Source organism: Rana temporaria, chromosome 11 (assembly GCF_905171775.1).
Source record: "Rana temporaria chromosome 11, aRanTem1.1, whole genome shotgun sequence".
Classification (NCBI taxonomy): Eukaryota; Metazoa; Chordata; class Amphibia; order Anura; family Ranidae; genus Rana; species Rana temporaria.
This window is the reverse complement of record NC_053499.1, coordinates 46,312,064-46,333,991: the sequence shown is the minus strand read 5'-3', so window position 1 is coordinate 46,333,991 and position 21,928 is coordinate 46,312,064. Positions and strand designations below refer to the sequence as shown.

At 38.2% G+C, this 21,928-nt stretch overlaps 1 protein-coding gene across 1 annotated transcript in view; it reads left to right on the top strand.

Moving 5' to 3' along the window:
• LOC120917302 (mucin-5AC-like) overlaps positions 1 to 21,928 on the top strand; it is a 69,814-nt gene that overhangs the window by 14,981 nt on the left and 32,905 nt on the right. Inside the window, exons 13-28 of the mRNA XM_040328505.1 lie at positions 81 to 245; positions 1,011 to 1,105; positions 1,676 to 1,802; positions 3,182 to 3,437; positions 4,769 to 4,821; positions 7,063 to 7,163; positions 9,320 to 9,471; positions 10,653 to 10,791; positions 11,337 to 11,447; positions 11,979 to 12,158; positions 13,710 to 13,949; positions 15,442 to 15,598; positions 17,834 to 17,962; positions 18,261 to 18,411; positions 18,499 to 18,542; positions 21,230 to 21,439. Of these exons, the coding sequence (XP_040184439.1) occupies positions 81 to 245; positions 1,011 to 1,105; positions 1,676 to 1,802; positions 3,182 to 3,437; positions 4,769 to 4,821; positions 7,063 to 7,163; positions 9,320 to 9,471; positions 10,653 to 10,791; positions 11,337 to 11,447; positions 11,979 to 12,158; positions 13,710 to 13,949; positions 15,442 to 15,598; positions 17,834 to 17,962; positions 18,261 to 18,411; positions 18,499 to 18,542; positions 21,230 to 21,439 (2,310 nt within the window). The remainder of the gene's footprint in view (positions 1 to 80; positions 246 to 1,010; positions 1,106 to 1,675; positions 1,803 to 3,181; positions 3,438 to 4,768; positions 4,822 to 7,062; positions 7,164 to 9,319; positions 9,472 to 10,652; positions 10,792 to 11,336; positions 11,448 to 11,978; positions 12,159 to 13,709; positions 13,950 to 15,441; positions 15,599 to 17,833; positions 17,963 to 18,260; positions 18,412 to 18,498; positions 18,543 to 21,229; positions 21,440 to 21,928) is intronic.

Genomic DNA, 21,928 nt, shown 5'->3' with positions numbered 1-21,928 from the left:
TGATTTACTGGTGGCCCTTTGGGACACTACATTTCTTTTTATTCATTTTAACTGAATATTGTTATTTTCAATCTTTTTAGGACTCTGTGGTGACTTCAATAAGGTCCGGACAGATGATTTTAAGTCTCTGAGTGGAGCACTTGAGGGGGCAGCAGCTGCCTTTGCCAACACCTGGAAGGGCCAGGCAGACTGCAGTGATGTGAAGGACAGTTATGAAAACCCATGTGCACTAAGTGTAGACAATGGTATGTGAGGAATCTTTTATTAAAAATATTATGAGATAAAATTTGCAAATATTTTTAATACCTTAATAATATATATGTTAGTCATTCGGGATGGTGGAGTATTACTGTATGGGACTTAATTGCAGAGACAAGTGAGCAGATTGAGGGTGCAGAGAAAACATAGTAAACTGCAAAGCTGCTTAATCTGAATAATGGTGTCATGCTATTTTGATAATATAACTGGTAATCTGCGTTATAGTGTGTTGGGGTATGTGATTCATACAAGTGGGAGAAATCCTGCTCTTGTATGTTGTTGTCCGAGTATGTTTATTAGGTGTGTGTATGTGTAATCTGGAGTTCCTACATAGCTAAGCATAAATTCCATTGTTTATGAAAGATTATTAAAATGTCTCATTCCCTTTACTTTCTTGCTGTTCCAGCCACCACAAGTGAACAGATGAAGCCCTGTGTAAGCTTCAAGTCCTAACTCAGAGCTTACACAAGACTTTCCCTACATCCATATGACCGTGCTGGGCTAATCACCAAGCACCAATGTTGTCATGTGGGAGCTCTTCCATATATAAACATAATGGGTATTTCTATTTGCTCCCAATGGGCAAATAGAGTGCTGCCTGGGGGTGGGTGGAACATAACTGAATCTGTGGCTTTGTTGTTCATAAACAAAACATGGTTGCACTTTAAGGTAAAATTATACAGACTTTCAACAAAGCCAAACAGTTGCTTAGTTATTTAATAGCATCTAACCATTTATTTACTAATCTTTAGAGAGGTTTGCCAAGTTTTGGTGCTCTCAGCTCTCGGACAGCAAGGGAACCTTTGCCCAATGCCATGCTGTTGTGAATCCAGCTGTGTATGAGAAGGTGAGTGATCTTCATTAAAGAAAAAATAAATGTGTTAGATAGTCCACATGGCAGGGTAGACAATGTAAGTCCATAAAAGACACTGGGATTGATTTACTAAAACTGGTGGGTGCAAAATCTGGTGCAGCCGTGCATAGTAGCCAATCAGCTTCTAACTATAACTTGTTCAATTAAGCTTTGACAAAAAAAAAAAACTGGTAGCTGATTGGTTTCTATGCAGAGCTACACCATATTTTCTACTCTCTGGTTTTAGTAAATCAACCTCACTATCTTAAAGAAAACATGGTGTTAAATAATTTATTATGCCGTTTTAGTTTACCTGCTTTAACAAAGCCTTATTTTTATAACTTTCCTAAATATAAATAATGTATAGAATTCAAGATCAATATAATAGCAAGAGCAATAGATTTTCCAATTATCATACTCAGTTACACATGAATAATAAGCTATTTGTAAACGTTTTACAAAAATGTTCTATAAATCAGCATATTTCTTGCAAACCTTCAGTAGACTCTCCTATTTTAAGAGTGATCACTAAGACATGGTGTATATTTGTGTTTGTACCAACAGAACTGTATGTATGACAGCTGTAACTATGAGAAGAGTGAAGAACGTGTTTGTGCAGCCTTATCTGCCTATGCACGGGCCTGCGCTGCTGAGGGAGTGACTCTGGTTGGCTGGAGAGGCGACCTTTGCGGTATGTATGGAGGTTTATATATGGCGGATATTATCCAAGACATTTACGTTATACTTTGACAACATTTTTTTGACAATGATTACTTTTGAATAAAAATTGTTTTGAACAGTTTATTCTGTGTATTTTAGAAATGTGTCTTCTATTGTACAGAGGGTTTAGTATCACAATTGTATTTTTTAGATCAGCTCTATTACATGATGTATAAATATTATACATAGGTTTACAAAGAACTGCAAACATTTTCAAATTTAAAATCAAGCCTGAATCTTTGCTATAACTCAGCGGTTCTGGGTGTACGTTTGCACCCAGGATCTTAATATAAGAAGTAGTCTCCTTGATTTTGCAATTTGTGATTGAATAGGCAATGTATATACTTTCTATTCTAAGTTGGTGCTTCTGTGCTTTTTTGTTGTTGAAATATAAACATCTATTAGTAATTTTAGGATAGGAAATGATAACATTTAGTGTGGTTATTTCACTCAATCTTATGCAAGTTCCTGGATATTTTATGGAACAAGTTTGAGTGGGTTTATGAGAAATAAATTAGTATAAGTTAAAAAAAAAGGAATAGAGTAAAGGGTATTTTGGATTTTCGGGGATCTAGTAGGGGGTTGTTGGGAGTGTCTAGCTCTGACTCTGTGTTATATTCCATTACCTCCTTGTTTTTTTTAGGGTTGGTGGTAAGTATAGATTGGTTGACACTGATCAATTGATACATATATCATATAATATGATGCTTATTATTTTTGACTAGATTAGTACTGTGTAGTGAAATATAAGGTTCACTTATGATATTAGAGATTCCACCCCATTGACAAATCATCATTAAAGTGTAAAAGAAGCAAACCTGTGGGGGAAAAGGTAAAATATAAACTGCTAGTTATCCTTGGCTTCTGCCCATTGTACCTAGATGAGGGTAATAAAGAGATCCTGGGAACGCTGTTTCTGCTGTTTTGGTGTAATTTCTTGTAAGATTTTTCTAAGGGTCTCACTGGAAAGATCATTATGTCACCTTCTCCAGTGAAGAAACTAGGTGTATTTTACGCATATTTACAACTTTACTCCCACAGTTTTTTTCACGTTTTACTATTTAATGTGGCAATTTGTTATGGGGTTTGGAGACCCTGATGAAATAAGGGAACCTTAACTTTAAGTGTAAGGTTGGCTTTAAGACACTTTTCTAAACATGTTTGATTTCTTTATTAAAATGGCTTTATGAAAGTCAAACTTTTAAACTAGATACCTGCAGAGGTGCAAGCTATATTTTAATATTAAATCAAATACTATCTTCTGCCTTACCAAAATGTGATTTAGGTTGTAATCCTTACAAATTAAAAAAAATTGTCATGTAATATAATGTTCATTTTTTCCAATTTTAGAAAAATACACAAAGGACTGCCCAAAAAACAGCACTTACCAGTACTCTATTACTACTTGCCAGAAAAGCTGTCACTCTCTCAGTGAGCCTGACCCCAGCTGCAGCTTCCATTTCACTCCCCTGGATGGCTGTGCTTGTCCAAATGGAACATTCCTTGATGACAATGGAGCCTGTGTACCAGCTGGGAACTGCCCTTGTTACTACAGTGGTTCAATGGTGCCCCCTGGAGAAGTCATTTATGACAATGGTGCCATGTGGTAAGTTATATAAAAACAGGGTAATCATGGGTTTCGATAAAAGCTAATACAGAATTTAAGACATTACTTCAATTTATTTTTATTTAGTTGTTTATTATTATTTACCTCTCCCATTAAGTTTTTTTTGATGCCACGATGTCCCCAAAATCCATATATGTTTATAAGTATAAAAGACTCCCTTCTTCTCCCTCAAAGATAACCCGAAGGGCATATTATATGCAAAGTGGTCTATGTACCACAGCATCTGGGTTAATTAAAACAGCTTACTGCGACTCGAATTAATATTTATGCAGATTTTGAACATTTACAGTATCTGCATGCTAGCCTAATAATATTTTAAATTTCTTAGTGCTGAGAATGAACCTGGATTGGTGCAGATCCTAACACTTCGTTTGAAAAATGTTAGTGTGTCTACTGCCATGGGCTATGCCTAATATCAACAGGATAGGATAGGAATAGAAATCTGTGGAAAAGTTTTCTGTAATTCTTGCAATGTATTTGTTTTTTGTTTTATTTCTTATAACAAAGCTGGAGTTTAATTTTAATCTTCATCGTCCATATATCATGTTTTTGAATTTTTCTAATACAGAGCTGAGTTTCATTTCAATCTACATGTTCCATATATATCTGTTTACCGCATACTTTCAATGTGGTCTGCCAGTATGTACAGCAGGCATCTTACAATTGTAGGACAAAAGTAACAGGTTCACCTAAATGCCACTCTTCCCAGCTACAGCTTCATTTTGCTACCCCATTGCTCAATTCAGACACTAAGAACAAAAAGAGGAAGCCCTCTGAACACAAAGCTAAAGACCCTCTCCATACCCACGTATGACAAAGCCAGGTGTTTAATTAGCTATTTACCAAGTTCCTTCACATGGAAGGAAGGAGAGTGTGTCACACTCCCTATATCCAATTTATTTTTCCCTTCTGGTGTCTAAAAGGGAGGGAAGGAAAGAAGAGTATATGCAGCTGGGAAAGGTGACAGTTAAGTAAACCTTCATGATAATTTGAGATTTGACATTCCTACTGTAAATGTGATGTAATATGCAGAACAGCCACAAGATGGCACCATTCACAATTGTGTAGACTCTACAGTACATCCATACTGTATGTCTGTTTTTGGCTACAGGGTCTTTAATATTTTATTGGATATTTAGAAAATGTCAGATTGATAAACTTTATAAAATTAGAAAAGCCTTTCTTATCCTATAACTTTCAAAATGTTTAAAGTGTTTCAATATTTTAGTAACAGCGTATAGCTGTAAGCTAAGAACAAAATATGCTGACAAGCACAGGTTAACATACATGTATTTGATTCTTCATTCCAGCACGTGTACAAGTGGAAAACTACGCTGTGTTGGGAAGACACTCAGTATTGCAAGTAAGAAAATATAAAAAATTAGATATAATATACCATTACTGTTCATTTTAAAGTCATCGGATTCACTGAGGTGTTTAGTGACCATATAAATGCACCAGAGCAAAGGCCACACTTAATACTAACGTGTTTTCAGCATCCTCAACTGATAAAATTAAGTATCCTTATAATAGACTAAAGCTTCCAGTTACAGAGGCTTAGAGATATTTTGAGATGTACAACCTTTTGTAAGTCATCGAGAGATAAGCTTGGACAAATTCATGATACAATTGGGTTCTATCACTGTATCAGAAGTGCTAACCACCTTACCCAAAAATGTAATGCACATCTAAAGCCAGAGCTTTTTTTTTTTATTGTAAATAGAGTGGGGAATATGTCAGACCCCTTTCAGAGTGTATTGCCCGCTTTATTTCCTGACACTGTAGCAAACAGGAAATCTTGCCAAAGTGAGACAAATCCCCAATGTACACAATTTGAAATGGCGGTATGCAAAGATAACAGTCATGTTTAGGCCCTACAAATAATTTCGATCCTTTACACATATATAACCTAAGTACCATAGAAAATTAATGGAGATATTGTAGAATAATGACAGTGATGAGAAAAATGACATGAAGCTTCTCCCCTTCCAGCATAGGACTGTTCACACTCTGACATGTGGAGGGTGATCTTAATGCCACTTGGGATTGCCTTTAGAACAATGGAATACAAAAAAATATGCAATTGTTACTTATGATTTTGACTAATATGCATCTCCACTCCTGGCCCTTTATTCAAAACCAAGAAACATTTCTACAGGTTTCTAAGTACCACAATAGAACTGCCAAAAAGAAAAAAAAAAGTCTCATCATACTGTATGCTTTACTTAATTACCTAAGGGTGCACTCTCAGCAAACATAGGGCTCAGCAGGCAGAAAATGTAGATGCAGTCATATTAATTCATTTCTCCTGTCATTCTTTTTTGTGGTAAAAATAAAAGATCAGAAAGAGAGATAGTGGTTCCCTGTTTCTCTACCACCTAAGGTGAGATGTTTCTCTCTCCTTACAGCAGGGCCATGGTTAAGCTAGCCATACACACACGACTCAATAAAAGAAATGTAACAGATTTCTTCATCCACTCTCAAGAGAGCAGTTAGATGAATCTTCACTTCCAGCTATTGTATTCTGACAGCTGGCTTCAGAGGCTGTCTGTTTAACGGACCAGTGCCTGCATCTGATTGGATACAGGCTCTGTTCAGCCAACAATTTTCTATTGAACAGTTGGCTTTTGTCAAGCCTGGCTGTGGGGGTAAGGGCATTAACAGCCCAAATTGTGCCTGACTTAGCATGAATTGGCTAAAATTCCAGCCATATATGGCAGCCTTAAAGCCCATATTAGATTTTGTGCAGATTTTTGTCTTCAGATTTACCAAAACCATGTAGTGCAAGGGCCTGCCTGATTGCATACAAATTGAAACTCTTAAGGTGTGTATGGGGTCTTAGTTGCATGTATTACAGGGTTCATTCACACCAGACATGCTGCATAAAATATGTACCATGTGTATTATTTGTATCTTTACAAATTCCCAACAAAATTTTAAATGAATGAACTCTAAGGCCCAGTACACACGACCGAGTTTCTCGGCAGAATTCAGCCAGAAACTCGGTCGGAGCTGTATTCTGCCGAGAAACATGGCCGTGTCTACACTTTCAGCCGAGGAAGCCGACGAGGATCGCGGCGAGGAAATAGAGAACATGTTCTCTATTTCCTCGTTGTTCAATGGGAAATTTCGGTTTGCCGAGATCCTCGGCGGCTTCACAAGGAACTCGACGAGCAAAACGATGTGTTTTGCCCGTCGAGTTCCTCGGACGTGTGTACAGGGGCCTGACAGTTGGTGATATGGATCCATTAATAAGCCATAAAGCTTTCCCTGCAAAACAAAATAGAGTAAGTACTTCCCTGCCCAACTGCCTGTACCTCTAAACCTCTCTTCAGAAACAGGAGTCAGGAGTGTGTATCCGATGGTCCCACGCTGAGTTCAGGGGTTCTTTCTACCAACCTTCATCTCATTAAGGTGTCCTATATTGACGTGAAGTTCAGCAGGGGGAACCATTGAACGTGGCAGGGGAACAGTAAATCAGTACTCACAGAACTAGGTTTCTGAACAGATTTCAGGGGAAGATTTCTCTTCAGTGGAGTTGCGTTTGGCAGTGTCGACCAAAGGTTGTACTCAGCATGGAATCTCACATTGTGTTTTTCTTTAGAGTGCCCAAAAAACATGGTTTATTTTGACTGTGCCAATGCGACAAATGGAGCAAATGGAGCAGAGTGTCAGAGGACATGTCAGACCCTGGACATGGAATGTGTAAGTCTCTATATACACAGCTGTCACTAATAATATTTCACAAATGTATTATGCATATATTATACATATCTCACACATTAGGATTCTCTCTTGACATTTTTATTTTCCCCTTGAGTGGATCATTTTTGAATTTAGGTGGGAAAATCTAACAGGGTAGTGAGAAGGTAGTGGTGGGTATGTGGGAAGAAACAGTGAGCAGTTACAAGATTCTACAGCTTAGGCAACACACAGACAGCATCTCTGCCATATGAAAGGCTTCTAAATCATGCATTTTACATCCAGCATGTGCTCAACATACACAATACATATGCTATGCTGCCACCAGTAGCTCATTCAGCTTCCAGTTTTTTTTTTTTTTTTGGTAAAGCTTAAGTGAACAAGCTGAAGTTAGAAGCTGATTGGCTATCATACACAGCTACACCAGATTTTGCACTCTCCAGGTTTAGTAAATCATCCCCATGGAGTCTGTAAGAAAGATCAGCATTATACATATCGTATTTTCCGGCGTATAAGATGACTTTCTGGATGCAAAAAAATGCATCCAAAGTCGGGGGTCGTCTTATACGCCGGGGACGGTCTCCGTGCAGCGAGCGTCAATGATTTAAAAGACGCGCCTTCTCCTCAGCGTGTCCTGTGTTAGGCGGAACACAAATCTTCCCAGCAGCGCTCTGTTCTATGTTCCTCCTATCACAGATGCCTTCTCATCCTCGGACGAGATGAGAAGACGTCCGTGATAGGCGGAACACAGAACAGAGGCACTGCTGGGAAATTTTGTGTTCCGCCTAACACAGGACACGCTGAGGAGAAGGCGCGTCTTTTAAATCATTGACGCTTGCTGCACGGAGACTGTCACCGCACCGCACCGCCTGAAGTCTATTCAGAAAAAAAGTGAGTGATGGCACTGTTTGCAGTGATTGCACTGGGGGGCAAGTTCAGGCACAGTGGGGGGCAAGCTCAGGTACAGAGAGGGGCAAGTGATGGCACAGAGAGGGGGCAGGTGATGGCACAGAGAGGGGGCAAGTGATGGCTCAGAGAGGGGGCAAGTGATGGCACAGTGAGGGGCAAGTGATGGCACAGTGAGGGGCAAGTGATGGCACAGTGAGGGGCAAGTGATGTAATGGCACAGTGAGGAATGTAATGTAATGGCACAGTGAGATTTGAAAAAGCCTGTTTCTGTCAGCGGTTCTGGCTACCCCTCAGCTTCCAGAAAGACTAGTAGGAAGGGGGTAGTCTTATACGGCGAGTATATCCCAAAACCAAAATTTTTCCTGGAAAATTAGGGGTCGTCTTATACGCCCAGTCATCGTATACGCCGGAAAATACGGTATGTTTAAAGATAAATAAAAAATAATATTAAAAATGCTGACAGTGGGGCCGCAGAGACACCTGCAAGTAAAAGGGCTTACAAGGGTTATAAAGCTGGACGTTGGGAGGCCTAGAACCTTTGCTTTAATAGAGATTATTATCTTAATATAGATTATTATCTTTAAATTTACATCAGCTTGACTCCAAATATACTTAGTCAAGTTTAAAAAATATACTGCTATGTTTCAAGAGCAGAGTAAAATTTTCTGCATTGAATCCTGTAAGCACACAACTGCTTGGGTCACTTTTTTTATGCAGAACATTTTCTTGTTTTACTGATCCATACCCAGCTGACTGAAGTTTATATAAGATGCTATATTTTTGCAGACAATGAGAAAAAAAGTGTGGGCAATTACTGTACAAGGAAAATCTGCTTATTTGTGATTGCTGCTTATAAGAACAAGCCTACTGTGCCCAATGGTGAATCTGGCTATGTTCAAGAGCCCATGTACTAAACATTCATTAAACAAATGCTCTAATACATCCTATAGACAGAAGATTACAGTTCCCAGGCATGGCCATTGTCCTCTATATCCAACTCCATTTTTATGTCTACAAAATTCTAATGATGACTATAAAAGTGAATATAAAAGTGAATACAATTTCTGCTAATTACTAGTTTTAAAAATGAAACATGATGAGGACAAAGAGTATTTTTCGGATTAATCACCACATCTCCAACAGTGTTACATTACAGTCATTCAACATATACATATTTGACACTTGTAACTACAAAACAATATCTACACGGAACCAAACTAAAGGTCGCTTTTCTTTTTTTTATAACTCAGTTAAGTATTCAGTGTGCCTCTGGCTGTGTCTGTCCGAAAGGGCTTGTGCTCAATAACAATGGCAATTGTGTGCCCGAGGAAGAGTGTCCATGTATACACAATGGTGAGGTTTACCACAGCGGGGAGAGCATTCTGCAAGACTGTAATACCTGGTGAGTTATTTTTTCTTCACAAAGTAAGACAGTCATACATTCATTTGATGATTCATAATATTACAGGCTGTCTAAGGCCTTGTACACACAGTCGGTCCAAACCGATGAAAACGGCCTTAAGTCCAGTTTCATTAGTCAAATCCGACCGTGTGTACGGCCCATCGGTCCGTTGTCCTTCGGTCCAAAATCTTAAAACATGCTTTAAAATCAAACTGATGGACCGTTGCCTGATCGGTCCAAACTGATGGTTAGTACAGAAAGTATCGGTTCAAAACCCGCGCATGCTCAGAATCAAGTCGACGCATGCTTGGAAGCATTGAACTTCGTTTTATTCAGCACGTTGTGTGTTTGACGTCACCGCGTTCTGACCTGATCGTTTTTTGGAACGATGGTGTGTACGCACATCAGACCATCAAGCCACTTCAGTGGTGAACCGATGGAAATGGCCCGTCGGACCATTCTCATCGGTTTGGAACGACCGTGTGTACGCGGCCTTAATGTTTTATTAATAATTGGTAAGCTATAGATTTGACCTACCTACTTCTCTATTGATCTTTGTACAGGAAAGGTAACAGGTAGATTAGGAAGCACTTTACATAATAAATAATTGAGATAGTAGCCCTAAAATGTCAGAAAATTACATAGCTATATAGCTCTGTTCAAATAATAAAATGTATAGGGTCAGTGCACTCAAACCTGATCAGTGCCCATCAGTTCCGCCTCATCAGCGCATATCAATGAAGGAGAAAAATTACCTGCTTGCAAAATGTTATAAAAAATGATACAAATTAGGTGTTATCACATCCCAGAGAGAACTAAGATACTGTAATACCTCTTATATAAAAATGAACAGGACTTTAAGGATGCTACTATTAAAATGAATGGTGGCATCTTTAAAGTCCTGTTAGTTTACACTAGAAGAAGCTATTGATTGGTACCACTCACCACCTAACTTTATGCTAAATAAAATGCATAATTAGGTTTCAATTATGATCAGCCACTTAACACCTAGAGAGAGGTACCTTCATCAAAGGTAATTAGAAGTCACCAATGACTTCAAAGACACTACCTCGGGGCCCTTTTCACTAAATTGTACTCGATTGTTGAAAATTATGATATCAAAGTCAATTTGAACCCAAAATTATTTATGTATAATTTCTGATAACTCCTTTATGTTTTAGTACTTGCAAGGACCGGAAATGGCAATGTACCGAGAAAGAGTGTCACAAGACCTGTGTAGTATATGGAGAAGGCCATTATAAAACATTTGATGGCAAACGTTTCAGTTTTAACGGTGTTTGCGAGTACACTCTGACACAGGTACTTACAAGTCTATCATATGTAAAGGTCAACAATGTTCATGCATCTTTTATATTGAATATACACATGTGATCCTACCTGGTAGACACATGCTATGCATGTGTGGAAACACATAATGGTCTGTGACGGACAAATTTTGAAAACAACTATGTATATTCTACTACAAGAGGAGCACTGAAAGATAATTTCCTCTATATGATTGCCCACAGAGTCAATGCTTTTCAACTGCATAATTACTTTGGTACAATGTAGTACAACCTCAACAACATGCTCAGATTTCTCCAACCGACACAATCTTTTTTGTAAGGCATTATCAATAATTTAATAATAATATTTCACATTTTACAAGTATTTCTGGAAAATTAAGGCAAATTATGACTATAATGTGACTGTAGTCCAGTGAAATAATTTACTATAGACCATATATATATATATATATATATATATATATATATATATATATATATATATATATATATGTGTGTGTGTGTGTTACTTATTAAGCATCCCAAATGTTGATTCTTGTACTCTCTGTTAATTTATAGGACTACTGTGCATCCAACCCTGGAAATGGTTCATTCAGAATTATCTCTGAAAACATCCAATGTGGAACAACTGGGACTACCTGTTCCAAGGCCATTAAAGTATTTTTGGGGGTGAGTGTTCAGAACTTCACATCTATGCTACATCTCTAGTACATTTCACAAACAACAATACAATAAAATATAGCTCACCTTAAGTGTGGTAGCCAGGTTAAGTAAATTTTCTGCAAGTACAGAAATAATACCTGTTGATCCTGCCAGAAACTAAGTGTCCTCATAGCTTTCTGTGCACCGCAACCGAAATCTAAATCAATGTTATCAGTTTTCTCATCTATCTTCTATTTTCTCTCTACGAAACCCCTCCTCTCTATGTGATGGAGATGCGAAGAGAGGATGGTATTTATAGCTCAGGTTAGGATGGCACCACTGCATCTCCATAGATACAATTATACTGTAGCTTTGTGTAGCTCAATGTCTTGAAGCTAATAGGAAGAAAGCATTTTCTTACTAAGACAGGAAATGTGGCACACTGATCTCAAAAGGTTATCATTTTGCTTTTTTAACTCAGCCTACATGAATTATATTATTTGGTTGCATAATAATTATTAGATTCCTGCTTTATAGTGTATTACTTGTACTTTACAGAACTTTGAGTTGAAATTGAGTGATGGATCCTTTGAAGTAGTGCAAAGAGAAACTGGTGGTGATGTTCCCTACCAGATAAGGAAGATGGGAATGTACCTGGTGATTGAGGCTAAGAATGGTTTGATCCTCATGTGGGACAAGAAGACAAGCATTCTGATCAAGTTAAGCCCAAAGTTCAAGGTAAAGAAGCTGACATCCTTCAGAGACACAATGGTAGAGATTTACTGAAAGTGGAACACTCAGAATCTTGTGAAGCTGGGCATGGAAGCCAGTTGGCTTCTAACTTCAGCTTGTTCAATTAAACTTTGACAAAAAAAAAACATGGAAGCTGATTCAAATAGTAAAGCTTGAGTTTAATAAATCCTCCTTAATGTTGACAACAAGTTGCTACTCTAGGCAATAACTGTTGTGTTCAACAAACCGTTTTTTGCAACCATCCGTAAAGCACTGAGGTTGTTAGCATTAAAGAATTGTAATGAATTTAGAATGTCAGGATTTAATATTTGTATTACTCCTTCTTAATATTATAATACACTATCCTTACCAAATGCATTAGACGAACGAACAAGCTCTTTAGTCTTTATTGAAATGTTAAGTACTATAATACAGGGCGCAACAAAATAAACACCAGTACAAGACAAATAAACCCACATAAAGAAAAAGGGTGAATGCATTACACCTTTGATCAACCACGGCCTTCAACTAGTGACTTTGACATTACAAAGCCAAGTTAAAACATTTTAAAAACACACCTAACTCTGAAAATATCTAGTTTAAGGAATAATTAGCATTGGATATGGTTTTATATCATCTTGCTGTATACCATATGTGTGGTTAATTAAAGCCCAACTCCAGCAAAAACTTTTCACTTAGTTTTGAATAAAGTGGCTTGGAGCCTCCATCAGGTTTTATTGTTCTCAGTGTCCTTGATGGGGATATTTCCATTCAATTTCTGTAGAGACAGGAATGAATGGAGAAATCCCTGTAAAAGAGACATAGAATTTTATTTTTTTTGTAAAGATAAGCCTTTGGTTTCATAGATAGCAGGGCTCTATCCAGATAGAAACACTCATCTTTCCCTAATATAGGAAAGGATGGTGTTTCACACGTTCTTAAAGCTGAACTACAGGCACAATTTAAACATGTTCCTCAATAGCAACAAATCTACTTTGTGTGCACCAAATGCCCTTAAAGGCCCAGATATTCCATGTAAAAATATGTGAGACATCACCTCTGTTAAACAAAGTCTGTGCGGAGAGCAGAGCTGTGGGGGGACTAAGCAGGTCCACCCACTACAGGCTGCCTGCAGAAAATTACAGGCGGGCGGCAGATACAAGACCAGTCACCTTACACAAGGGGAGAAGGCAGCAGTGACTGGTCTTTATTACAGGAAGCGTTTGCATAAAGGAAACGATTTTGTGCACAAATCTGGAGGATTTCAACTTCATAAAGGATATCAATATACAAGTACACATGGCTCTTGTGCTGTACTTAAATAAGATTTGGTTATCCTGGAGTAAAAAAGCCTGACACAGTCATAACATGTAGAAAAGTCCTTTCAATAGACCATCTGTATACAGTTTTCATTGTTATTTGTAGAACTTTAGTATAAACATATGAAGCAGCCAAAAAATGTATGTCTAAAATGTTAACTACCTATGCTGTGTTTTATAGGTTCTGATGTGTGTTGATGTATCATATTAACCATTTAAAATGATTTTTTTCCATTAGGGAAATGTTTGTGGCCTCTGTGGTAATTATGATGGTAGTGTTTCCAATGATTTTACCACAAGAACACAATCGGTTGTGGTTAACATAGAAGAATTTGGAAACAGCTGGAAAGCTTCACCAAGCTGCCCTGATGCTCAGCGTCTAAAGGATCCATGCATTGCCAATCCATACCGCCAGTCTTGGTCTCAGAAGCACTGCAGTATTATCATGGAGGCAACATTCTCGAAGTGCCATTCTAAAGTGGGTTCCTATCTTTTGTTTAACATATGTGCTATACCGTGTTCTAATTCATGTGATAGTAATGTCCCCCAAACATTATTTTTTAGTTTGAGTATTTAATTACTGTTTGATTTCAAAGGGAGTGGGGACGTGGGGGCAAATTTCAAAACATTGCTCACACAGCTTAGCTGTACATAATCTCACTTGTTCCCTTGCACAATACTTCCTGCTGAGGTAATGTTAATCTGTGTTCCCATATTGACAGATAGGAGTCAATACTGCACACAGCTGCTAGCTATCAAACCCAGCTATATTTGACCTCTTTGGTCCTTGCTAATGATAAGGAACCAATCAAAGTGGTTCCCTGTATTGTTATGACAATGACAGCTATGACATGGCTGGAGCGTCTATTCCGAAAACAACTTGCAGCCTGCAGATGCCTGAAAGATGGCAATGTGCCTCAGCTTAATATTTTAAATGTCAAATCTAATTACATATTAAAAGAGATGTTTTATATATACAGTATATAGAGTTACTGAGGGTTATTTACTAAAATTTGAGAGTGCAAAATCTGATGCAACCTTGCATGGTAGTCAGCTTCTAACTTCAGCTAATTCAGTTAAGCTTTGACAATAAAACCTGGAAGCTGATTGTTTTCCATGCAGAGTTGCACCAGATTTTGCACTGTCAAGGTTTAGTAAATACCCCCCATTGTCAAGATGCATATTGGGACTGCTTAATTTGGCCTGGACATCTAAGCTTTAACTTCAATACATTTTTATTGTTTACAACGCATAAATTATCATGACAGTAACATTGTTATATAAGTTCCAAAACCCAAAATGGAAACAAAAAAAAAAAGAATTTATCGATATCAAGACAAGTAAACAAAAGGAAAAACACAATAACGACACTTTAGAGAATCTGACATGTGTAGCAAGTAAAATAATAATGAGAAGGGTTCGTTTAGTAGTCTTGACGTGCACTTTATGCAATCAGTTACCAACAATAGTATAACAGTTAGTCATTATAGTTTAACCTCGAGATAGGATATCTCATAGCTACAAAAGCGAAGAGAAAGGAGAAAAGGAGAGAGATAGATGAAAAAAAAAGGAAAAAATTAAAAAGAGTAATGTATGGGGATGAAATCCCCAAAACAAGGAGAGAACTAGGACAAAGCTGTAGCCATATTAGGAGGAGAGTAGCTCGGTGTCCGCATAGTGCCTGGGGTCAAAGACAAAGGTACGTGGATATATGATGCCCAAGGTTCCCAAGTTTGATCAAACAGAGCCCTTTGGTCATTGATAATTCTAGCAATTTTTTCATGTATTATAATGACATCTAAGCTTTAATGACTCCTGGTCTCAAAAGGGTTAAATGTCCTGACAGAGAGCTGACAAAAGATCCAACCCAACAGTGTCAACCCAAAACTAATGACTTCTCCCAAAAATTAGAGCAGTATTAAATGAATGAGCTGTTGAGGATGAAGAGTCTAACCATGATCTACTTTTAGGTTGACCCTACTCCATACCTTGAGGCTTGTGTTAGTGACACATGTGGGTGTGACACTGGAGGAGACTGTGAATGCTATTGTACAGCTGTCTCAGCTTATGCCAGAGCTTGTAATGATGCCGGAATCTGTGTTTCATGGAGAAGCCCAGAAATATGCCGTAAGTTGACTAAGACTTTTTTCTCATAAACTTTTACGAAAACTATCAAGTTACTATGCAAGCCGATTCCGCGTCATTGACAGAGGATGCTGTATATTGAAGACAGAAATGGCAAAGGAACTACCATATCCATAAATAGATTAGCAATTGCAGCTCCTGTATTTTTCTTGTGTAAGGTTTCCTTTAAAGGTCACTCTTTCTTTGGAAAAAAAGGTGGAAACTAGGAGATTTGTTCATTTGTTACATTAATTTTAATGTAGTAACAAATGACCAAATCGACACTGCTGCAAATGAAGTCATAGGCCAAATGTAGGAAATGTATAGAAAGTTTAAATAATAAAGTTTTTAAAACAATTAACTTTAATTTGAAGAACTGTTCTGTTGTTTAAATAACATGGTTACTGTATTTAATGATGTTGTGTATCAAGATCATTATATACCGTAAGTATGTTAGCCACATACCACAGTCGTAAGTACCACATTCCTATGTTCTATACATCAAACTGGAGTTTCTCATTGAAAGATGAGAAACAATCTTTCTTGATATCAGCTGTCTTTCCGGATTCAGATTGGGAGAGAGGGGAAGAACTAGGAACCAATTATATGCACAGGTGGGACCATTGCAGACCTCTAAGATCTTTTGTTTCAGAAATAGTACTCTATATGGTACTTTCTTGTATTAGCTGCTGTCGCATGTGCATGCAATGTAATGGTCCTTGAAAATGGAAATCAGAGTTTGGAGCTGGATGGATTTGTTACAAGGTAATGGTACTTACCTTGAGCCTCCTATATAAAAGAAAGAGTAGTGCATCATTAAGTCGGAGCAACAGAAGATAGCTAACACAAAAGCAACCCACCCTTGCATTCGTTGTTATGGTCCTAAGTTATGTGGTTTAGTCCCTTCAATCGAAGGGGACAGTGTAATTTAATCCATTTTATGGTCAAAATGAGCTGTAATGGCTGAACTGAACTAAATGATTAAATGTAACATTCTTTTTTTTTTTTTTTATCAATAAATTTTTATTGGGTTTATCAATTTACAACACTTGAGGTAGTTGCATTCAATATACAACTTAAGTAGTATAATCACCTTGTACAGGCAAACATTTATCAGAAAAATAATACGTACTCGGCGACCTAGGCCAGCCTACCCCAATTGGGTATAAATGTAACATTCTTATTTGTTACAAGTATTGGCTTATATTTAGTTATGGTTTATATAATAATATAATTATTTATAATTGTTTTTATCAAAACCAATTAAAGGGCCTGCCACAATTTTCAATCTATTATGTTGTATTGTATTTTATTAGTTAATTTGGGGTTCTGTCCATGGTCCTATGAGCAGCATATGTATTCAGGCTGCAAGCAGAGAGATGACATCACTGTATTCCTTAAAGCTGAGTATACATGAATAGTTTTTTATACTTTATCCAACACAAGCGAGGTGGATAGAGGAATCCTCCCCGCTGTGCTATTGTACTTTGGCAGCGGGGAACTTCAACTGTCAGAAAGCACTGATCAGCTCTGAAGCCAATTGGCTTCAGCAGCAGATCAAATTACTTTTCCAGCAGTTCCGCTGGACAGAAATTGATCTACCGATTGACCTCTGTTGAACAGGGAGAGCCACACACAGTTCAAAATTCAGCTGGTCCCTGCTGAACTGGCCAAATCCCAATGCGTGTGAACTAGGGTTGCGCCGATACCATTTTTTTTACCGCCGAGTATGAGTACCGATACTTGTACACAAGTACTTGCTGATACTTGCTCATACTAAGTGAATGGACTCAAATCACACTGCAAAGAATCACACATCCCACACTGATCCTTTGTGAACCCAAGCTGAAGTCACTATGACAAGCCTGTGTTCACACAGAAGCAGTGAGGGAAACTGTATGTGGTTCAGACAGGAATCGCACCACATTCTGGTTCAAATCACATGCGATTCTTTGCAGCACGATTTTAGCCTATTCATTGTGTATGGGATCAAAACGCACCGTAAAGGTATCGGTTTTAGGTTTAAGTACTCATGCAAATGCTTAGTATTGGCACCAATACAGGTATCAGTGCAACCCTGGTGTGTACCCCAACTTAACTCTAAGGGAAAACAGGGTGTCAGTCGCCTGGCAGAGCTGTCTGGCAAGAGATGTATACTGTAGATCACAAAAGTAGATTGGACAGAAGTCTTTTGGCAGATAAGATGACTAATATTTATGTTATTTTTCCTATCTCTAGCTATGTTCTGTGATTACTATAACCCTGAAGGAGAGTGTGAGTGGCACTATAAACCTTGTGGAGCTCCTTGCTTGAAGACCTGTAGGAACCCCAGTGGCCAGTGTATGAACAACCTGCCAGGATTAGAGGGTTAGTGGAAAATTAAAATACTGTGTATGCTACATAAATATAAGTGTTTTGCTGTCCATGAAACTTCTTTACCACTCCAAATATACACTTTTTTAAAGTATGTTTAATTGACTGCCATTCTTTTTAAATGCTGCATTTATTTTTCTTAGTAGAATCAGAAGCTCTCCTTCTCTCTAGCTAGGTAGTTGAAAATAGGGATCTGTCACATCCCATTTCTTGTATCATATTAGTTTTCCTATTTGCTGTAAATGTTTATGGATTCAAAGATTTTTTTTAATTGTTATACATTTTATGCCAGGATGTTATCCGAAATGTCCCAAAGTGCGACCTTTCTTCGATGAGGACATCATGAAGTGTGTAGCTCAAGTAGACTGTGGCTGCTATGATGATGAAGGCGATCGTTACAATATTGGGGATATGGTACCCTCCTACAAGAACTGTGAAAGCTGGTAACTATCTCTGCTTTTTTTATTTTTCAGTTTATTATTATTTGATATTGAAGTGGAAATCCTTCTAAACTTACATTTATTTTTCAGCATTTGCACCAAGAAAGGTCGTCGCTGTCAAATGGATCTCAGAGGTGGGTGCTATCCTTCATCTCTTTTTTTTTCTATATTTAAATGGTAGACATGTCCTTGGCCCCTATTGAGGAACTTATGTGCCATTCTCCCCTTTGAAAGAAACCTTTTTTATTGTGTTACTTTGTTACCAAACTGCAGACAATTTTGAAAAAAAAAAGCAATATGTTGTACTTTTTGCTATAATAAATATCCATAATTTTTTTTAAAAAAAAGCAATTTTGTTTCTCAGTTTAGGCCGATCTGTATTCTTCTACATATTTTTTTGTAAAAAAATTGCAATAAGCATATATTGATTGGTTTACGCAAAATTTATAGCGTCTACAAAATAGGGGATTAATTTTTTTTTACTAATAATGGCGGCGATCTGCGATTTTTATCATGACTGAAACATTATGGCGGACACATTGGACACTTTTGACACTTTTTTGGGACCATTGTCATTTTTACAGCAATCAGTATATAAAATGCTATAAAAATGCACTGATAGCTGTAAAAATGACACTGGCAGTGAAGGGGTTTACCACTAGGGGGCGCTGAAGGTGTTAAGTGTGTCCTAGGGAGTGATTCTACCTGACAGGGGGAGGAGCTACTAGTGACACATCAGCGATCACTGTTCCTGATCACAGGGAACAGTTTTCCCTGACGTGTCACTAGGCAGAACAGGGGGATGCCTGGTTTACAAAGGCATCCCCCTGTTCTGCCTTTGCAGACCGCAATTGCTGGCCGCCCGGGAACATCGAGTTTCCCAGGACCCACGAGCGCACTCATGAGACATGTGGCTGAGCTGCAAATTTAAAGGGACGTACAGGTACACCCATTTGCCTGCCCGTGCTATTGTGTCGACGTATATCGTCGTGTGGTGGTCGTCAAGTGGTTAATCACATAAAGGTTGATTCCACTGAGCAGAAAAATCAGTGTTGAGTTTGTGTAAAGTCTGTATGGTTTAGTGTGCCCATAGAGAAAAAAAATATCACATTAAAGCTAGCCAGTGCTTTGTCCATTCAGGGAACAGCATCAAGATGACTTCAGTCCCCCCATTCCCAGAAGCACATACCTTTCCCTCTTCATTCATGCTTCACTCTCCTGCTACGTTTAGTTCCAGGAGTTGAAGGAAATACACAGTGGGCCAGATTCAGGTAGCTCTGCGTTTCTTTGAGTGGGTGTAGCGCATCTCATATGCGCTATGCCGACATAACAAAGAGAGACAAGACCAGTATTCACAAAGCACTTGCTCCCTAAGTTACGGCGGTGTAGCGTAAATGGGCCGGTGTAAGCCTGCCTGATTCAAATTTGGAAGGTAGTTGGCGTGTTGTATTAAAATTAACCGTGACTCCATGTAAATGAATGGCCGAACGACGGCGCATCCTAGAACTTACGCAGCGTATAAGAAAATACGTCGGCGTAAGTCGTTCGTGAATCTGGGCAAGTATGTCCAGGTATGTCCAGGTATGGAAGAGCACATAACTCAGCCATGTGATAGCACAAGGCCAATCAGCCCTCTGTGAGCTACAACTTCAGCAACTTCCAAAGTCAACATGAATTTGCTTTCATTTCCAGTAGCTGAACAGAGAGGCAGGAAAGTGAAGTAAAGGTAAGTATATAGTATTGTATGCTGCTGGAGAAGTTTTTTTTATGTGAACATGTTGCTTTGTCCTCATTGGCAAAGCACAGAATTAATTTTTAGTTGTGTATATACAAGGTAATTACCATTGTGGTGGTCGCATTATGTTTTTTATCCAGTAATTTATGAATATATCAAAGAATGACAGTTTATCTTTAGGGATGTCTAAATCAGGGCACACACTATGAAAAAATTGGGCAAACGATCGTCTGGTTTTCCAGACGATCAGAACCAAGTTTTTTTGTATTTTGTTTCTGATCATGTGCATACTTTCGTATCTGATTTTTCTCTCATGAAAACCGTATGAAAACAGTAAACATTAAATAAAAATCATTTGTTCTGCTCACATACGGGAAACGTTTTGGAGTTTGTCCCTTTAGAAAATTTTTATTTTCAATGTCTGAATCAGATGTGGAAAGTTGTGTACAACACATATGGAATTTTTCTTCTGATTTGCTCATAGTGTGTACCCAGCATAACACCGCCCTGCCTCTCATTGGCCACAATGCAGTGTACCTGTGGTTAGCTGTGCTTTGCCATCGACTTTCTTGCATGCAGGACTTTTGGTGAGCTTTCAGATATTGCACCAAAACCGTGGGACATAATAGACGTCTATGACAAAGCACAACTATCTTGCACCAATACCGCGGGTACACTGTGTACCCCAAAGTGCAGTGGGGCATTGTGAAGCTGCCCTTAGTGGCATATCATATAACAAAAAGATGATAATGAACAACCTCAAATCTCTAGCTAGCGCCCAGAAGCGATTCAGTTCGCATGCGCCGCGCTTTATAAGTTTTTCATTCATTCATTCTTAAAATCTCCCTAAGCATGCACATTACTATGTACAATAAAGAGTCTCTTTACATACGCTGTAAAATAAAAATTGTCCAGCTGATTGGCAATTGCAAAGTCATTAAGCGGTTCCCTCATCTTTGACCACATGTATAAAGTCAAAAAGTCATCAATGCTGATGAGCAATTATTTGTTCCTATTTATGGATACTCTAAGTGTGACTGTGTAATAACTGATGCATCTGTTTTGTAATCACTCTTTAACTCACAGCATGCTACTGTTACTATGGTAATATGAAGTTCAACTATGGTGACATCATCTACAATACCACTGATGGAATTGGAGGATGCATAACTGCTACATGTTCATCAAATGGAACCATTATTAGAAGTGTCTATCCATGCTCAACTACGACCAAACCTGCCACTACCTTTCATTTTGATACCACTGCCAAGCATGCAGAAAACATATCAACTCCAGGTAGGATTTCATCTCAGATGTTCGTACTTAGCAATTCCAGCTACAACATCTTTACAACAACTGCTGATTTTTCTAGTACAGGGTATAAAATAAAAATTGGGAGCACTTTTTTTAAGAGATAAAGAAAAATGTTCTTACATGCTTACTACATCCGGTTAGTATTTTGTACACACTGCAACTGAACTCAGGCAGATATAATATACATACATTAATGAAGATCTGTAATCAATAATAGATCATTAAATGCATTTACTATATGCAAGCAAATGTAAAGGTTGGACTTGGCACCAGCCTCTTGCAGTCCCTTTATAGCAAAGCTCAGACTGCAAGAAAGAGAAGCAGCATAAGGAGGCATCCTGTTGCACTGCAGGGTTCATGTGCAAGCAAGGAGTATGCTGATAGTAGAAGAAAGCAGAATGACAGAGAGGTGTTTTTCCTGGTCAGGCAGGGCTGTGTTTTGTGGCAGATTTATGTAAATCTCCAGTCACA